This window comes from Streptopelia decaocto (genome assembly GCF_964273445.1).
Source record: "Streptopelia decaocto genome assembly, chromosome: 1".
Lineage (NCBI taxonomy): Eukaryota > Metazoa > Chordata > Aves > Columbiformes > Columbidae > Streptopelia > Streptopelia decaocto.
In genome coordinates, this window is record NC_138663.1 from 211,710,055 (window position 1) to 211,729,831 (window position 19,777).

Genomic DNA, 19,777 nt, shown 5'->3' on the forward strand with positions numbered 1-19,777 from the left:
GATGAATATATTGAATAATATATGCCCCAGTACTAACCCCTGAGTCACTGCACTAGATACAGGTCCCCAGCTGGACTCCACCCCATTGACCACAACTCTTTGGTTTCTTACCTGCAGCCAGTTCACAGTCCACCTCACTACCCGATCATCCAGACCACACTCCCGCAGTTTAGATGTGAGGATGCTGTGGAAAACTGTGTCAAATCCTTTACTGAAATCAAGATAGAGCACTCTGCCATCATCCATCCACCTCATTATGTCTTCATAAAAGGCTATGAGGTTGGTCAAGCACAACTACCCCTTGGTGCAGCCATGTTGACTGTCCCTAATGACCCTCTTATCCCTGATATGCCTTGAGATGGCACCAAGGAGAAGTCGTTCCATCACCTTTCCAGGGATGGAGGTGAGGCTGACCCGTCTATAGTTACCTGGGTCCTCCTTCTTGCCCTTTTTGAAGACTGCAGTGACATTTGCTTTCCTCCAGTCCTCAGGCACCTCTCCCGTTTCCCAAGACTTGGCAAAGATGATGGAGAGCGGTCCAGCAGTGACCTCAGCCAGCTCCCTCAACACCCATGGGTGCATCCCATCCGGACCCATGGATTTATGGGTGTCAGGATTGCTTAATTGCTCTGTGAGCCAGTCCTCATCAACGCAGGCAAACTCCTCCATTGTCCTGCCTTCCTCTGGGCCCTCAGCGCTACGGGATCCTCAGGACAGCCCCCGGCAGAGTAGGCAGAGACAAAGGCGGCGTTCAGTAACTCTGCCTTCTCTGTATCTTCTGCCACCAGGGCACCCACCTCGTTCATCAGTGGGCCTACATTGCCTCTGGTGTTAGTTTTATCTGCCATGTATTGGAAAAAGCTCTTCCTGTTGTCCTTGACCCCTCTCACCAGGTACAATTCTAAGGAGGCCTAATGCATGGAAAGCTACTGACACCCATGGGAAAGAGCATCAGATCAGCACTCGGGGAATCACCCCTTAATTAAAAAAAAAAAAAAGATAGAAAAAAAAAAGGGGGGGAAGTAAAAGTTGCCTTATAGTAATATTGTTATTTTGATATGTTTGGGCATTTTTATTTTGTATGTTTGCTTTCTTTTATCTCACAAGAGAGAAATGGTGTGGGGCAAATGTATATTCATATGTTGCATAGGGCTAACACTGTTTTTGCTAGTGTGTAACCAGAAATACACCTAATTTACCTTGGGAATTGAAGCAAGGTTTCATATATATTTGGAACTACATTTGAAATGATTGGTTTGAGTCATAAAAATATTAGAAAATTAGTTAAAACAAAGAATAAAGAAACACAATGTGGAGAATAATCCAGTCCCCTCTTCTTGAACATAGAGACAGAGATGGAAAAATGATGGGACATTGACTGAATAATTCAAAACTTTGCATCAACTCCTGAGCAATACTACTCGGGGAAAATCGTGTAATCAAACTTGTTGTTAGTACTATAATTGGACCCCAGTTCCTATTCTTTGTATTATAGCACCAAAGTGCATTCCAGGCAATGATGCCGTAGGACTGGTTTGACAGCTTGAGGCCTGGACCTTGGTTCAGCTCTCTCCTAGAATCATTGGGACTCACAGATTGGGGAAAATGGCTTTTAGATATTGCTATGATGTTAATTTGTGGTTTCTTGCATTTGATGCTTGGCATCGCTATTGTAAAATGTGTGATTGTGCAGCTCCTATCTCCACGAGATGAAAACTACCTAGACAATGTTTGAAATCTATCTCCCTCTTCCCTTTTGTTCTTATCTTTTCTATACTTTATCTGTCATGACCAAATCTCTGCCCTGGGGGGGAGTGCACAGTGTTTTCAGCCACAGGGTGGAAAATAAAACTGTCCCATCCCAACAGGCGGCACGAGGGACGAGTTAACTCTGAACGCGACAGGTGGAGAGGAGAGGAGAGGAGAGGAGAGGAGAGGAGAGGAGAGGAGAGGAGAGGAGAGGAGAGGAGAGGAGAGGAGAGGAGAGGAGAGGAGAGGAGAGGGATCCAGCCACTCTTACGGCTCTGCAGCATGGATGATGAGACTTGTGTGATGATGTATGGCCTCTGGTGTCCCATGGTGAGGCTGTTGGGGTTTGTAGTTCCTCCGGTGCCTGGTCTGGTTTCCTCGGCAAGGCTGGTGGGCGGAAGAGTCCTCAGGCTGGTGGATTCCCTGCCAGTGCTGTTTTAGGTGAGTTTTTTTATAGTCCGAATAGAGGAAAGTCTCGGGGCAGAAGGGGTGATTGCAAAAGACTGAAAGGCTCAACAAGTCTAAGGCCACGTCAAAGGGTCTCAGCTTTCCCCCTTTGTGTGCCAAGCTGGGCTTCTCAGAAGATGGAGCTATGTGCCCTCCAGCACATTCCCCACCTCTGGTATCTGCCAGCTGGCCTGGGGTCTCTTAGCTTGTCATTGACATGTAAACCACAGTTCACCCTATTCTGACTGTGCCACCTCCTGCTACAATGTTTGAGGCATGATTGCTTTCAGCCTTTGACAATACAGGGCTGGAGGAATTAGTTTTGCCACAATGTTTTGGCCATTATCCTTTTCAGTACATGACACAGGTGCTCCATGGATTAAATGTGTTCTTTTTTTATGTTATGTGGTGTTCTATTGTTGTTACTCCTTCCCTGTTTAATTCATTGAAATATGCCATTTATAGACGCTTCACCGCAGGGTCATGTTATACCAGGCTGAGCCTGAATCCACAGTTATACAGACCGAATAAAATTACACTCTTTTCCATACTTACCTGTTTTTGCTACTCCCCTGCCACCATAACAGAGAAGCAACAAGCTTTGAGCCACGGGGTGGTGCCAGGGGCCATATTTTGGGTTAAATGTCTCCAAGTTTGTTTGATCCTGTCTCTGCTGTGAACGGCCACATCATTTTCCGCAAACCTGCACGGCCACGACTCACAGAGAACCTGCCCAGCTCCAGGCAACAGGGGACTTGCCTGGCTACAAGCGATCACCTTCCCCTGCCGAGGCACACGCAGTACCACACGGGACCAGCGTGCCGGGACCGAGAACATGCACAGAAGTGCGGACCGGCCAGGACATGCGATTGCCTGGGATACAACATCCCAGAATAGCCCCAAAATGCCTTAAAGAAGTCCGTATGACCATGCAATAGCACATGCGCAACCCAGAGATGCCCACCATCAACAGGTATGATGTATGCACTCTCAGAGGTGTAAGGGGCGGTCATTCTGAGTGTGGAGAAAGAACTGCCTTCCTGAGATGCAGCGCCTCACCTGCTACAGAGAAAACGCCGCTGGATCCATCCATGGTGGTGAGTGTCTCTCGCAAATCTATCCCCACTGCTCGCTAGGTTTCCTCCTTTCCTGTCTCCTCCTTCCTGTCCTCACTATTTCCTTATGCTTGATGTGCTCCTTTGACTGACAGCTACTTTTCTTCATGCAGTTAGAAAACTTTCTTTTTCATGGCTATCAAGGTTATGATTTGTAAGGTTTGAGGCAGCTGGGAAGGGGGTCATAGATAAGACAGACCTTGACTCACGTCCAGACTGATCAATAAGGATATTCCATGTCATTAGCATCATGCTTCATATTAAAGGACAGTCAGGATCTGACGGCTGGCGGCAGTCAGGATGGAGTTGGGGCAGTGTTGGGACAGACAGGGACAGAGACCCATTCTGGTTCTGCTCCGTTTTGGGAGATTCTGTTCAGGAGCGTCATCAGTTCAGCCTTTTGCCATCCTGCCGTGTTGCAGTGGCCTCTGGGACTTTCAGCCTTTTGTGCCTGTTGATGGTTTGTAGCTGCTTTGTTTTGCTAAAATAGACACAAGTTCAGTGAATGTGAGCAGAACTTTGCAAGACACAGTTCAAGATTTCAGCAAATTTAGGTACTAGGTAATGCAAATTGGACAGTATAATAAAAGTCACAGAATCTCATAATTCTAAGTGATTCATTCTATTTAAAATGTATTTATTTAAGCTAAACACCTGATACAAAGCTTCAATTGGGCTGATCCAGTGATCCATGTAAAACTCATGGGATGAGATAAAGGCGGTTTCATAGGATAGAGGAGGAAAGGAATGATGACAATGATGATGATGATGTAAGAAAGCAAGTGATGCACAACAAAACCACCCACCACCCACTGACCTGTGTCCAGCCCGTCCCTGAGCCACGGTCCCCACATTCCTCTTCCCCCAGTTTCTATACTGGACATGATACCATATGGTAAGGAACAGCCCTTTGGCCACTTTGTGGCAGCTGTCCTGACTGTGCCCCCTCCCAGCTGGTAGGGCACCACAACCTGAATAGTCCTTGACTGCTCAGCAACACCTCCCAACATCTGTGTATTAGCAAAATTTTTCTCATCCTCAATACAAAACACAGCACTAAACAAGTTACTAGGAAGAAAATTAACTCTATCCCTGCAAAAAAAAGGACATGCCCCGACAGCCACTCCACAGCAGCCCCCAGCGCCCCACGGGCCCCTCAGCAGCAGATTCAGGGGGTGCCGGGCTGCGGAGGCGGCTGCAGGCTGGGGGTGCCGTGGGTGCGCTGGTGAGCCAGCATGAGCCTCTCCTTCCAAAACCGCTTCTCGCAGACACCGCACTGGACGGGCTTGGCTTCTGCCTGCCCCCCTGCTGGGGAAGGACCCTCCCTCTTCTGCTGGACACCCTCTGGCACAACCCCTGGGCCCTTGTGCACCGGCTGGTGTCTCTTGAGATTCTGCTTCTCCCTGAAGCTCTTGCCACAGTTGGTGCAGGTGAAGGGCTTCTCTGCGGTGTGGATGCGCTGGTGAGTGATGAGGGTCTTCTTCTGCCTGAAGCTCTTGCCACAGTCATTGCAGGTGAAGGGCTTCTCCCCAGTGTGGACATGCTGGTGGATGATGAGACTACACTTGTCCTTAAAGCTCTTGCCACAGTCATTGCAGCTGACGGGCTTCTCCGCAGTGTGGATGCGCTGATAGATGGTGAGGTCTCCCTTACTCCTTAAGTTCTTGCCACAGTCACTGCAAGTGAAGGGCTTGTCCCTGGTGTGGATGTGCTGGTGAGTGATGAGGGTCCGCTTCTCCTTAAAGCTCTTGCCACAGTCGGTGCAGGCAAAGGGCTTCTCCCCAGTGTGGATGCGCTGGTGAGTGATGAGGTTCCGCTTCTCCTTAAAGCTCTTGCCACACTCAGTGCAGTTGAAGGGCTTCTCCCCAGTGTGGATGCGCTGGTGGATGATGAGGGTGTTCCTATGCCTGAAGCTCTTGCCACAGTCAGTGCAGGTGAAGGGCTTCTCCCCAGTGTGGATGCGCTGGTGGATGATGAGACTACTTGTCCTTAAAGCTCTTGCCACAGTCATTGCAGCTGAAGGGCTTCTCCCCGGTGTGGATGCGCTGGTGGATGATGAGTTTACACTTGTCCTTAAAGCTCTTGCCACAGTCAGTGCAATTGAAGGGCTTCTCCCCGGTATGGATGCGCTGGTGGATGATGAGGGTGTTCTTCCGGCTGAAGCTCTTGCCACAGTCAGTGCAGTTGAAGGGCTTTTCTCCGGTGTGGATGCGCTGGTGGCTGATGAGTGTACGCTTCTCCCTAAAGCTCTTGCCACAGTCAGTGCAGTTGAAGGGCTCCTCCCCAGTGTGGGTGCGCTGGTGCCTTAGCAGGTTCTGCCTGTTGACAAAGCTCTTGCTGCAGTCCGTGCAGGCAAAGGGCTTCTCCTTAGTGTGGATGCGCTGGTGGATGATGAGGGTCCACTTCTCTTTGAAGCTCTTGCCACAGTCACCACAGGCAAGGGGATTCTCACCTTTGTGCACACGCTGGTGCTTCAACAGGTTCTGCTTGTAGATGAAGCTCTTGCCACAGACAGTGCAGTGGAAGGGACGCTCACACATGCGGCTCCGCACATGGACATCCAGCGACATCTGGTTTTTGAAGCTCTTGTTGCACTCGGGGCATGTCAGACGGCTCTTCTCCAATGGCTGGGATTCTGGGAGGGAGGAGGGGTGGGCGAGCCCCAACCGGACCGCCTGGCTCCTGCCTGGCTGTCCGCAGGCTGAGCCCCTCTGACACCTCACGTCAGGGTTTGGCATCCCCGGGAGCAGGGCGGTGGGTTCTGGCAGCCCCTCAGGAACCCGCTCGGTCACCCTCTGTGTCCCAGGGCTGACGGCTGCTCGGGAGGAGAGACCACGGTCAGTGACAGGATGGTCAGGTGGGACCCCTCCCCATGGGGAGCAGCACGGGTACCTTGCCAGCCCCACACTCTTCCTGGTAGATGGGGAACCTGCAGCAAGAGGACAGTGCAACCTGAACCCCCCACCAGCCCCATGACCCCCCAAATACCCACCTGGCACAGGGCTCTGGTGCCTCTGCTGCTCCCCAGGGGTGTCTGGCACACATGGTGTCTCTTCTCGCTCCATCGTGCAGATGATCTCTGGTTTGACGGTGGCCCAGCCTGTCCGGGGCACAGAGAGAAGCCCCCTCTCCCGCACTGCCGGGACAGCAGCACCGGCCCCCGCACCCACAGCCCCAGCATCCCCCCCACCCCGCTCCTCTCTCCTGTCCCTGCCAGGCTGCGGCTTCAGCCCCCACATCCCTGCACCTACAGCCTCCTCTCGCCTCGACCCGTCACCTCGGCCACTCTCCTGCACACAGGACACCTGGGAACAGCTCAAAGCTGCGCCTGGGAGGTTTAGACTGGATGTGAGGAAGCATTTCTGTACTGAGGGGGTGGTCAAACCCTGGAACAGGCTGCCTGGAAAAGTAGACAATGCCCCAAGCCTCACCCTGTTTGAGACACATTTGGACAATGACCTCCACAACATGCTGAAGGGGCTGGGCTGATTGACTAGATGGATATTGAAGGATTCCTCCAACTGAAATAGCTGTTCAATCCCATCCCATCCCATCCCATCCCATCCCATCCCATCCCATCCCATCCCATCCCATTCTCTCTCCCAGAACCGCTCTCCACAGGAGGCTGCCTGGCAGGGTAAGACCTGCAATTGCAACTACCACATCAGCGCTTGCGCAGCATGTTCAGGGGCTGCAGCTCAGTCAAAGAGGTGAATTCTGGCACAATCCCAGCTCAACATCACCAAAGAGAGTCCTCACCCAGCGAGGCGACCATCTGGTAGTTCTCCAGCATCACCTCCCGGTAGAGCTGCCGCTGACAGCCCGACAGCTTTGCCCACTCCTCGGGGGAGAAGTAGAGCGCCACGTCCTCAAACGTCACCGACATCTGCAGCAAGAAGCACACCCGGCTCAGCACACCCCACCGCATGGTTGCTAAACACCTCTGCCGAAATCGTGCTGCTGCCAGGCTGGACCCCACTGGTACCGGCAGCTCTGGCGTCCTGAGGGCAGTGCCCAGATAGTTTGGAGCATGCCAAGAAAGGGAAGGGATAGTTCAGAGGGTCAGTCTTGGCACAGCCATGTGGCACAGCAGGGTCACCGGGGGCTCACTCAGTATGTCCCTGGGCAGGGGGACACCCCACCAGCTGTGCTGGAAGAGGAGCAGGGCTGGCAGACTTAGAGGCCAATTTCCCCTCTGCATGCCCGATTAGGAACCCACACTACAGCAGCAGGGGCTGTGCCCTGTCCCACACCCACGTCACAAGCCAGATCACCCACCACGAACGGGCACAGCACCGTGACACAAGGGCTGGCCCGAGGCCTGGCAGCAGGCACGCTCCTGCCTGCCCCTGCCCGTGGTGCGGCTCAGCGGGCAGGAACGGGAGCACCCTGCACCGCACCAGGTGTCAATACACTTCTCTCCCACACTGTCCCACACCAACTGGAGCTCCAGATCGGCTGCTCCCACGGGTGTTTTCCTTCTGCTGCACCACAGCAACCACAGCAATCCCAGCCCGCGGTGTCCCCAGAGCCGGGGCCGTGCCTGACCCCCACCTTGCCGCAGCAGCCTGGAGCCCGGCGCGTCGCTGCTCTCGGCGCGGAGATGGAGGCCCGTGCAGGTATTGATCCGGGAAGAAGGAGGCGGGATGCTCCGGATTCCACACGAGGTGCCTGTCCCGTCACCAGCCGCACCAGCACAGCCAGGACAGATGGTCCCTGCAAGCACAACATTTTCATGAAGAATCAGGGGCACAAGTTCACTCACCTGCCCACAGCTGCCTTCCCTGCACCCCGAGCCTCCACAGCTACTGGGGAAAGGACCGACCCAAAGAGCGTCACCCACCAAGTCCGCCGGCTCGCGGTAATGATGAGAAAGAGCCGTGAAAAGAGGAGTTTTGGAAGCTCCCAGTACCCAAACCTTCCCTACCTGCGCCGGGGCCGCGCCGCCAGCCCCGCACGGACAAAGGCGGCGCCGGGAGCCGCCGGCAGCGTCCGCCCGGGAGGGCCGCCCGCCGCCGGGGCAGCACGGGAGGTGTAGTCCTGCCGCTCCGCCCCGCTCGGCTCGGGGGGGCGGGCACCGGGAGCACCGCTGTGTCCTTGCGGCCCCTGGCCCCCTGAAACAAAGAAATGAACCAATCAGCAAAGGCAATTCTACTGTGAACAGGCATTCTTTATTGACGGTGCTGGGGAACACGGGGAATTATTCTCCAGAAGTGCTCCAACCAATGAATACTCTTGCATTGCTTATATTCACACAATTACTACATATTCATTACAAGTTCTGGAAAATGTTGACGTACAATACACCTCTACTAATAAATAACTGATGAAGTTAGTTATCATTGATTCTTACAATACATCTCTTAATAACTATTCAAACACAAGCTGAGCACTTCGCTTCTGCACAATGTTTTCCTTAATCTTCTTTCTCCCTCTTGTCATGCAGAAGGATCTAAAACTTGAAAAAGATCCCTTTGTTTAGCAGATGATCAGAAGGCATTTACCATGTGCATTGATTAGTGATGGGTATGTCCTTTGTAACTTCTCACAGTATGCATTAATTTAGCAGCTTCTCTTCAGGACAGGACACTTGAATTGCGATCAGAAGTGGGATACTCGTTGAGAAGCGGTAAAGAGGTTTCCTACTGTTAGCAATCAGGACACATAACCACGGGCGTAGTTATATGCGGTGCTTTATTTCAGCGCTGGGAAACCAGGGGTTCGCACCCAAAGCTGGCTTCGACCACTGATTCGAACTCCACTACATTTATACAGTTTGGTTACATACATATTCATTAGACTTACAACGTGTATACTGCATATTCATTAGGTTACACAATTATTTCACAATATGAGTTACAACACCTTGGAACTATCCTAAGCATGCGCAGTGTCCTCTGGTGGTCGTTTTGGGGGTCTTCAGGATGAAGTAAGTAGTCTTCATCACTAGTGTACTTTTCACCTTTCATCACAGCACATGCGCACTCTTCACAAAATTATATAAATTCTTGGATGATAGTAAATGTACCTTCTCAGCACATCCTATCTTCTCGAGATAAGATAAGTACTAACTTTTAGTTCTCTAAAATATGAAACTCATATACAACCTGCATAGTTTTTAAGATAAGGTAAGAATCTTGGATACAGTTTACGAAGCAAAATGCAGCTAACTATAACACTACAAGGGGATATCAGCCAGAGTGCTAAAGAAAAGAGCACTGATTTGCAAATGAAACCGTCACCTCCAGCAGGAGGTCATAGTAACCCAGGGTAAGCCAGATCTTGACCGCTCCCCATTGATAATTTTCTAAGATATTATAAAGCTTGCCTGACGCCAAAAGGATACAGCTGGGCCTCAGGACATTGGTTGTCCCCAGCCAGTGTAGCAGAATGTATAAGGCACTTAGCAAAAGAAAACCCTTTTGAGCTCAGAAAAGGGGAAGGCAGTGAGTGGTTTATGGTGTTTTGGGAGCCCCATTAACAGCTACTCAGAAAGACAGACAAACTGAGCAGGAGGAATTTCAGCCTCTGCAAGAGTTAGTTAAATCACTGCAAATGGAACTGGAAGCAGAATGGTTGAAGCAGTGACAAGCTGAGAAATCGTTAGCTGATGAGAAACTGATGCCAGCAACCTTGGAGGGCAGCCTGCAGGGCGATTTTGCAAGAGAACAGGAGTTGAAGTTGGAACTGGCTGGGGATGAGAAGGATGTGGAGAGCAAGCCAGTGTCCCTGACCCAGGGACTGGCAAACTGGGCCACAGGGCTCCAGTCCTTGGAGAGGGGAGACCCCCTCCCCATTCCCACCTCTGGGCTAAGGCAGCTCACCAGGAGTATACAGAAGGCCACCTGCCTCCACCTGATGAACGACAAGTGTTTGGTTCCTCACCAGCCCCCTCCAATGCTGTTGTTTGCTAACCCAGCTAGGATGACCCCCTTGATTAGAGGATTACCCGACTCATTAAAACCCTGTGCTGTACAGATCCAAGACTGACTGAGAGCCACTCCAGTGGGGTGGGGTGGTGGGCAGGCAGATGAGGTCTCACTTGGGGAGAGATTGCACGAGAATTTTTAATTACAGCTGGTACATGGTGTTTGTTGGGAATGGGATGAAGGCTCAAGCAGTGGTCCGCAGAGCACAGACAGAGGAGAAAATTCCACACCCCCAAGATACAGCATTGAGAAATGGATTGTGGAAGGGAGGTCTGGATAAAGCTGTTCTCCATGGAAGGGGGTCTGGATAAAGGTGTTCCCCAGGAATGAATGGATGCCAACCCCTCCCCAGCTGACAGCTCCTTGTGAAGATTTGGAAACCAGTAGATAAAAGTCAGCCAGGAAAGGAAAACACCCCTATGGCCCCTTTACCTCAGAGATGGGCTGTTCCCACAGACTCTAGAGAGGAATTTACCAGCCCTCCAAAGTTGGCAAACTTCTTACGCTGTTCCCAGTAACTGAGCTCTGGGACAGGCAGTGGGTATATCTTAGATGGTTCCCTGAAAACTAGCAGGGGGATCTGCTGATAACTTTCTCTCTGGAGTTTTTCAAAACCCTGGTCACTTTCCTGGTAGACGCAGGAGCCAAAAAATCTGCTTTAAATTCCAAAACAGCAGACCAGAGTGCGATTGTCCCCCACAAAAAACAGACGTGGGTTACTGATGTGTTTGGATGGTCCAAGCCCCAGCCCAGAGCTCGAGTAAAGCATTGGCTACCTGGAGACATCACCCCCACTGAGACCACTGTGATACTGGGAACTCCTGCAAATATTCTGGGCTTGGATTTATTGCCAGGGAAAGCCTGGATGGATTTGGCAGGTGGAGAATTGAAGTTCGGGTCTCTGGCAGTCATGATGAGGTTTTTGCAAACTGCTCCTGCCCTTTCCCCATCCAAAACCATGGATGTGAAACCCTGTCCCCTGGGGCTGCAGGTGAGAGAAGGGATTACTCTGGTTATTAGTGAACTGCAGGAACAGGTCCTTACCTCGCTGAAGTCGCAATTTAATCGATGTAAAAACCACCCTGCAGGAAGCAGGGCCCTAAGTCACTCCTCTGCCACAAACCCCCTGCGGAGCCTGATCCAGCACCCAGTGACACCTGAGCATCCAGTGATTCCTGAGCACCCTGAGTGCCCCCTCCTGTGAGGGCGAAAAATCATGGACTCCACACAATCCAATATGAATTCAAGTGAAGTCATTTATTACAGAAACAAGCCTCATTATATATGCAGTTATTCCTTGATCATGCGTCCATGCTCCAAACGTGCATTAGCTGATTGGATATTGTCTATGTTCACGAGCTGTTCACACGCCCGAATCTCACTGCTAATAGGTCTGTTGATTTACATCTGGTTGGGGCCCAATTATTGTAGAACTGCCTCACTCCCACAGCAGGTCCTGTTTTCAGCTTTCTGAAGTGATCTTGACATTCCATTAGGCCAGGCTAGTTCAGTAACAAATCTTCATCTAATAGAAACCCATCCACACAACAACCTCAAGAAAATCCCTCAAATCTCCCACAATTCCCCCTTTCTGCTCTTGAACCAGTCAGGCCTGGTTTCCAACACGCTGAATCATCTTTGAAATACACTGCAGCATACAACATATGATTAACAACAATGATTACAGTTATATATAATGTAGCTAAGCCTTACATAATAAGATCAAACAACTTCCCACCTATTTCCAAGCTTTTAAACCATTTGTGAAACCTGAATTCTACTATGGCAATCTTATTAACGTGCTGTTTTATTTTGTCTAAAGTACTATGAATAGATTCAGAAGGATCAGACAAGTTAATACAACACATTTTCTCAAATTCTTCGCAAACATGACCTAGAGTTAAAAGATCTATAACTGTGCAACTTTGTAGAGTACCATGCCTAATAGCATCAACATCCACTATTAATTGAGTTGGTATCTCAGAAGTTAGCTTAGCCTGTTTAAAAGACCAAAAGTTTAACTTTGATATGTCTCCTAAAGCTTGGCCAGCTGCTAGACTAGGGAGAAGGAGTGCGTTAGATATTGTGGTAGGAATGTCCCATAATCTTACCTCATTTTTGCATTGACTATCTCAATGTAATATCACCCTTTTGGCTCTCCTGCTGCTTGTTCAAATTGCCATTCTCCACCACCTGCTTGCTAATGGGCTTCTAGACCCCCAGGTCTGTGAGCATCTATAGCACTGAATTAGGATCCAGGGTTTACATCTGAAACAGTCCTCACAACTTCTCTCCCTCCTGTCCGTCTGCATCCATTGAATCTTTGTTGTCCTTATTCAGCTATGGCTTGACCCATTTCATGGGAATCCACTTCGATCCTTGGCCTGTAACGACACAAGCATAACCTTTTCCACAAGTTATTAATTGATGTGGCCTTTTCCATTGAAACAGACAACAGCAATTAAGAACATTAACTGTGTCCTGGGGTGCTACCTTCTCATTCTCAAAGAAAATTGAAACAATGACCATGCCAGCTATGAAAAAGAAAGGTTTCTAACTGCATGAAGAACATTAACTCACTTTCAGTCAAACCAGAACACCAAGCAATATAAAGAATTGGGTGTCCACATAAAATCCCTGGCCGTAAACGGATATAATCCTGTTACGGTCCAACTTGGGAAAACCAAATCCAGAATGAGTCATTAATTATACCCAGAGTAAGGTTAAGACACAAATGAGGTCAAATGCCTCTTAATTAAGGAAATGATTAAACACTTCTGAAAATGGATTGTCTGTATTTTACAGTAAGAAAATAGCGATAGGACAGGGAGAAGGAGACAGGAAAGGAGGAAACCTTGCAAGCAGTGGGGATAGATTTGCAAGACACACTCACCACCATGGACGGATCCAGCGGTGTTTTCTCTCTAGTAGGCGGGGTGGTGCGTCTCAGAAAGGCAGCTCGTCCATCACTCACAAAATAACTGACCCTTACATCCCTGAGAGGTACACACGTAATACCTGTCAGTGGTGGGGGTCTCCAGATCGTGCGTACAGTCTTTTATAAGGCATTTGGGGTCTATTTTGGGGTGTTGTTTCCTGGGCATATACTGCCTGGTCCACACATCTGTGCATGCTCTCAGTCCTGGCACACTGGTCCCGTGTAGTACTGTGTGTGCCTCGGCAGGGGAAGGTGATCATTTGTAGCCAGGTAAGTCCCCTGTTGCCTGGAGCTGGGCACGTTCCCTGTGGCTTGTGGCCATGCAGGTGTCCAGAAAAAGACGTGACTGTTCAGGACAGAGATATTTAATATAATATATGGTCCCTGACATCACTTTATGGCTCAAAGCTGTTGTTTCTTTTTCCATGGTGGCAGGAAAGTAGTGAAAACAGCTTGGAAAAGAGCTTAATTTTATACAGTCTGTATAACTGTGGCTAAGCCTGGTATAACATCCCCCTGCTGTGAAGGGGCTATAAATAGGATATTTCAAACCATGAATCAAACAGGCAAGGAGGAACAACAATACAATAGCACATAACTATAGCACAGGACCAGGTAGCTGCAGAACACAATACCACTCAGCAGCTCCTCACAGCTCTGTTAGATGCATTAGAATGGGAGCAAATCTTGCACTCTGAATTGAAAGAATATAAGCGGGCAAAATATTAACAGACAAACCTTGATTCTGTTCCAGACAGTGAGCCTGTTCTACCAGCCCAGCACAAGTGGCTGAGGAACAGGGTCTTAAACTCCTGTATCCACCTAAAGAATTGGAAATTACCCAAGAAGTATCTTATCCCCAGAACAAGCAGGCAACCATGAGGCCGCTCATTAAAACTCTCCGTCTACTGATAACAGTCAAGAGGGGGCAGCTCTGCAAGTTGCCACCCAAACAATACCATTCCCTGTGGCCAACATATCAGAGACTCAGGAGAAATACGGTACCTTAACCCAAGAAACAGAAACAGAACGTGTTTTAACTGGTGCCAATGAAGTTTTGCTCTCAGAGAAGGAAGCACAAGGGTATTTTGCGCCTGGTGTGCTTCTGACTGCTAATGATCAAAGAGAATCGTTAACTCAACGAGCCGCCTATTGGGCAGGGGAGCTGGACCCTTTAGAAAGGGGAGACCCAGTATGCATTGAAACCCCCACTGTAAATCACCGAACTGAAAAGTTACAGAAGTCTGCCTGCCTCCAGTTAATTCACAACACGAGCCTGCTTCCCCAAGATCTTCCCTGCTGTTGGTAAATGCAGATCCTGCGGGGCTTCCTGACCCACTGAAACTGCTTGTGACGTGGCTGTGGGACCTTTTGGGGGATGCGCTGTCTCCACGGGGTGGGGGTGTTGTCCCCGGGGTGGTCGAGCTGTGGCTTGTGGGGAGGTGGCTCAGGAGCTTAATTGTGGCAGCATGGGTCTGATGGGGGGAGTCACAAAAACAAAAACTGCTGTACCCAGAGTGGAACAGCAGGTAAATCAAACTCCTCCCCTAGGTGTCCCGGAGACAAAGAGAAACATTTTGTGGGCTGAGGGAATAGAGAATCACAGAAAAAGCAGAATGTTAGGGATTGGAAGGGACCTGGAAAGCTCATCCAGTGCAATCCCCCCATGGAGCAGGAACACCCAGATGAGGTTACACAGGAAGGTGTCCAGGCGGGTTGGAATGTCTGCACAGAAGGAGACTCCACAACCCCCTGGGCAGCCTGGGCCAGGCTCTGGCACCCTCACTGGCAAGAAGTTGCTTCTCGTATTCAAGTAGAACCTCTTGTGTTCCAGTTTGCACCCATTGCCCCTTGTCCTGCCACTGGTAGTCACCAGGAAGAGCCTGGCTCCATCCTCCTGACACTCACATTTTATATATTTGTAAACATTAATGAGGTCTCCCCTCAGTCTCCTCTTCTCTAACTCCGGAGCCCCAGCTCCCTCAGCCTTTCCTCACACGGGAGATGCTCCACTCCCTTCAGCATCTTGGTGGCTGCGCTGGACACTCACCAGCAGTTCCCTGTCCTTCTGGAACTGAGGGGCCACAACTGGACACAAGATTCCAGATGTGGTCTCCCCAGGGCAGTGTAGAGGGGCAGGAGAACCTCTCTGACCTACTGACCACCCCCTTCTAACCCACCCCAGGTACCATTGGCCTTCCCGTCCACAAGGGCCCAGTGCTGGCTCAGGCTCATCCTGCTGTCCCCAGGACCCCCAGGTCCCTTTCCCCTACTCTGCTCTCCAACAGGTCATTCCCCAACTTATACTGGAACCTGGGGTTGTTCCTGCCCAGATACAAGACTCTACACTTGCCCTTGTTCTATTTCATTAAATTACTCCCCGCCCAGCTCTCCAGCCTGTCCAGGTCTCTGATGGCAGCACAGCTTCCAGTGTCACCACTCCTCCCAGCTTGGTGTCACCAGCAAACTTGCTGAGAGTCTCTTTGTTCCCTCATCCAAGTCATTGATGAATATATTGAATAATATCGGCCCCAGCACTGCCCCCTGAGGCACTGCACTAGATCCAGGCCTCAACTGGACTCTGCCCCATTGACCACAACTCTTTGGTTTCTTTCCTTCAGCCAGTTCACAGTCCACCTCACTAACCGATCATCCAGACTGCACTCCCTCAGTTTAGCTGTGAGGATGCTGTGGAAGACTGTGACAAATCCTTTATTGAAATCAAGATAGTCCACATACACTACTCTGCTGTCATCCATCCACCTCATTATGTCTTCATAAAAGGCTATGAGGTTGGTCAAGCACGACTTCCCCTTGGTGCAGCCATGTTGACTGTCCCTAATGACCCTCTTATACCTGATATGCCTTGAGATGGCACCAAGGAGAAGTCGTTAAATCAGTTTCCCAGGGATGGAGGTGAGGCTGACCCGTCTATAGTTACCCGGATCCTCCTTCTTGCCCTTCTGAAGACTGGAGTGACATTTGATTTCCTCCAGTCCTCAGGCACCTCTCCCGTTTCCCAAGTCTTGGCAAAGATGTTGGAGAGCGGTCCAGCAATGACCTCAGCCAGCTCCCTCAGCACCCATGGGTGCATCCCATCCAGACCCATGGATTTACGGTGTCAGGATTGCTTAATTGCTCTGTGACCCAGTCCTCATCAACCCAGGCAAGCTCCTCCATTGTCCTGCCTTCCTCTGGGCCCTCAGCGGTAAGAGGCTCCTCAGGACAGACCCCGGCAGAGTAGACACAGACAAAGAAGGCGTTCAGTAACTCTGCCTTCTCTGTATCTTCTGTCACCAGGGCACCCACCTCCTTCATCAGTGGGCCTACATTGCCTCTGGTGTTAGTTTTATCTGCCATGTATTGGAAAAAGCTCTTCCTGTTGTTCTTGACCCCTCTCACCAGGTTTAATTCTAAGGAGGCCTTATGCATGGAAAGCTACTGACACCCATGGGAACGAGCATCAGATCAGCACTCGGGGAATCACCCCTTAATTAAAAAAAAAAAAAATAGAAAAAAAAGAGGGGAGAAGTAAAAGTTGCCTTATAGTTATATTGTTATTTTGATATGTTTGGGCATTTTTATTTTGTATGTTTGCTTTCTTTTATCTTACAAGAGAGAAATGGTGTGGGGCAAGTGTATATTCATATGTTGCATAGGGCTAACACTGTTTTTGCTAGTGTGTAACCAGAAATACACCTAATTTACCTTGGGAATTGAAGCAAGGTTTCATATATATATTTGGAACTAAATTTGAAATGATTGGTTTTAGTCTTAAAAGTATTAGAAAATTAGTTAAAACAAAGAATAAAGAAACACAATGTGGAGAATAATCCAGTCCTCTCTTCTTGAACATAGAGACGGCGATGGAAAAATGATGGGACCTTGACTGAATAATTCAAAACTTTGCATCAACTCCTGAGCAATACTACTTGGGGAAAATTGTGTAATCAAACTTGGTGTTAGTACTATAGTGTTACCCCTGTTCCTATTCTTTGTATTGTAGCACCAAAGTGAAGAGCTTTTCCAGGCAATGCAGCCATAGGACTGGTTTGACAGCTTGAGGCCTGGACCTTGGTTCAGCTCTCTCCTAGAATCATTGGGACTCACAGATTGGGGAAAATGGCTTTTAGATATTGCTATGATGTTAATTTGTGGTTTCTTGCATTTGATGCTTGGCATCGCTATTGTAAAATGTGTGATTGTGTGGCTCCTATCTCCACTAGATGTAAACTACCTAGACAATGTTTGAAATCTATCTCCCTCTTCCCTTTTGTTCTTATCTTTTCTATACTTTATCTGTCATGACCAAATCTCTGCCCTGGGGGGGAGTGCACAATGTTTTCAGCCACAGGCTGGAAAATAAAACTGTCCCGTCCCAACAGATGGCGTGAGGGACGAGTTAACTCTGAACGTGACACGCGCCCTGACTCACCAGATGAGACCAGGTGTGAGTTAAGTCCAGGTAATTCTGCGCAGTTATGTGAAGTGAATGACAGACAATCACTCCAGGGGTCCAATTCAGTTATGGGTTTTACTAAAAGCATGTGCCTGAAATTCTAATGACAGCGATTAGTGACTTGACAAAAGTATTTTATGATATCACAGAACTTATCAACACATTAACAGCAAAAGTCCTTCTAAGAGCGATGGATTGGCAAACTCTAGCAGCTATAATACAAAACTTAAGAAGACTGTAACGGCAGAACTTAAAATGATGTTACTCTTATAAATTCAAAACGAAGAGGGAGAAAGAGAGTGAGAGAGAGGGAAGAAAAACTAAGGTATAAGTGAGAGTGAGAGAAAAAGATATCACCACTTAGGGAAGGAGAGGCAAAGAAATAGGGATATAAAATGAAAGGAAAGGGGAAAAGGAAAGGCAAAGGGAAAGGTGAGGGATCCAGCCGCTCTTATGGCTCCGCAGCATGGATGATGAGACTTGTATGATGATGTATGGCCTTTGGTGTCCCGTGGTGACGCTGTTGGGGTTTGTAGTTCCTCCGGTGCCTGGTCCGGTTTCCACGGCAAGTCTGGTGGGTGGAAGAGTCCTCAGGCTGGTGGATTCCCTGCCAGTGCTGTTTTAGGTGAGTTTTTTTATAGCCCTCCCAGTAGAGGAAAGTCTGGGGGAAAAGGGGTGACTGCAAAAGACTGAAAAGGCTCAACAAGTCTAGGGTCATGTCAAAGGGTCTCAGCTTTCCCCCTTTGTGTGCCAAGCTGGGCTTATCAGAAGATGGAGCTATGTGCCCTCCAGCACATTCCCCACCTCTGGTATCAGCCAGCTGGCCTGGGGTCTGTTAGCTTGTCATCAATATGCAAACCACAGTTCACCCTATACTGAATGTGCCACCTCCTGCTACAATGTTTGAGGCATGATTCCTTTTAGCCTTTGACAATCCTGGGGATGGAGGAATTGGTTTCGCCACAATGTTTTGGCCATTATCCTTTTCAGTACATGACACAAGTGCTCCATGGATAAAATGTATTCTTTTTTTATGTAATGTGGTGTTATATTGTTGTTACTCCTTCCCTGTTTAATTCATTGAAATATGCCATTTATAGACACTTCACCACAGGGTCATGTTATACCAGGCTGAGCCTGAATCCACAGTTATACAGACTGAATAAAATTACGCTCTTTTCCATACTTACCTGTTTTTGCGACTCTCCTGCCACCATGGACAAAGAAGCAAAAAGCTTTGAGCCACAGGGTGGTGCCAGGGACCATAGTTTTGGTTAAATGTCTAAAAGTTTGTTTGATCCTGTCTCTGCCGTGAACGACCACATCATTTTCCGCAAACCTGCACGGCCACGACTCACAGAGAACCTGCCCAGCTCCAGGCAACAGGGGACTTGCCTGGCTACAAGCGATCACCTTCCCCTGCCGAGGCACACGCAGTACCACACGGGACCAGCGTGCCGGGACCGAGAACATGCACAGAAGTGCGGACCGGCCAGGACATGCGATTGCCTGGGATACAACATCCCAGAATAGCCCCAAAATGCCTTAAAGAAGTCCGTATGACCAGGCAGGAGCACATGCGCAACCCAGAGACACCCACCATCAACAGGTATGATGTATGTACTCTCAGGTATGTAAGGGGCGGTCATTCTGAGTGTGGAGAAAGAACTGCCTTCCTGAGACGCAGCGCCTCACCTGCTACAGAGAAAACGCCGCTGGATGCATCCATGGTGGTGAGTGTCTCTCGCAAATCTATCCCCACTGCTCGCTACGTTTCCTCCTTTCCTGTCCTCACTATTTCCTTATGCTTGATGTGCTCCTTTGACTGACAGCTACTTTTCTTCATGCAATTAGAAAACTTTCTTTTTCATAGCTATCAAGGTTATGATTTGTAAGGTTTGAGGCAGCTGGGAAGGGGGTCATAGATAAGACAGACCTTGACTGACGTCCAGACTGATCAATAAGGATATTCCATGTCATTAGCGTCATGCTTCATATTAAAGGACAGTCAGGATCTGACGGCTGGCAGCAGAGTCAGGATGGAGTTGGGGCAGAGTTGGGACAGACAGGGACTGAGACCCATTCTGGTTCTGCTCCGTTTTGGGAGATTCTGTTCAGGAATGTCATCAGTTCAGCCTTT

General features: G+C 49.3%; 1 protein-coding gene across 1 annotated transcript; it reads right to left on the minus strand.

Moving 5' to 3' along the window:
- Nucleotides 1-4,110: 4,110 nt before the first annotated feature.
- LOC309435392 (uncharacterized protein) lies at nt 4,111-19,366 on the minus strand (the record flags this gene model as incomplete). The annotated part of the gene is given in 7 exon segments (XM_082043576.1): nt 4,111-5,296; nt 5,298-6,126; nt 6,304-6,411; nt 7,071-7,197; nt 8,077-8,119; nt 8,239-8,425; nt 19,333-19,366. Coding segments are annotated over 7 exon segments (2,145 nt in total). The 3' UTR covers nt 4,111-4,479.
- Between the last annotated feature and the right edge of the window lie 411 nt (nt 19,367-19,777).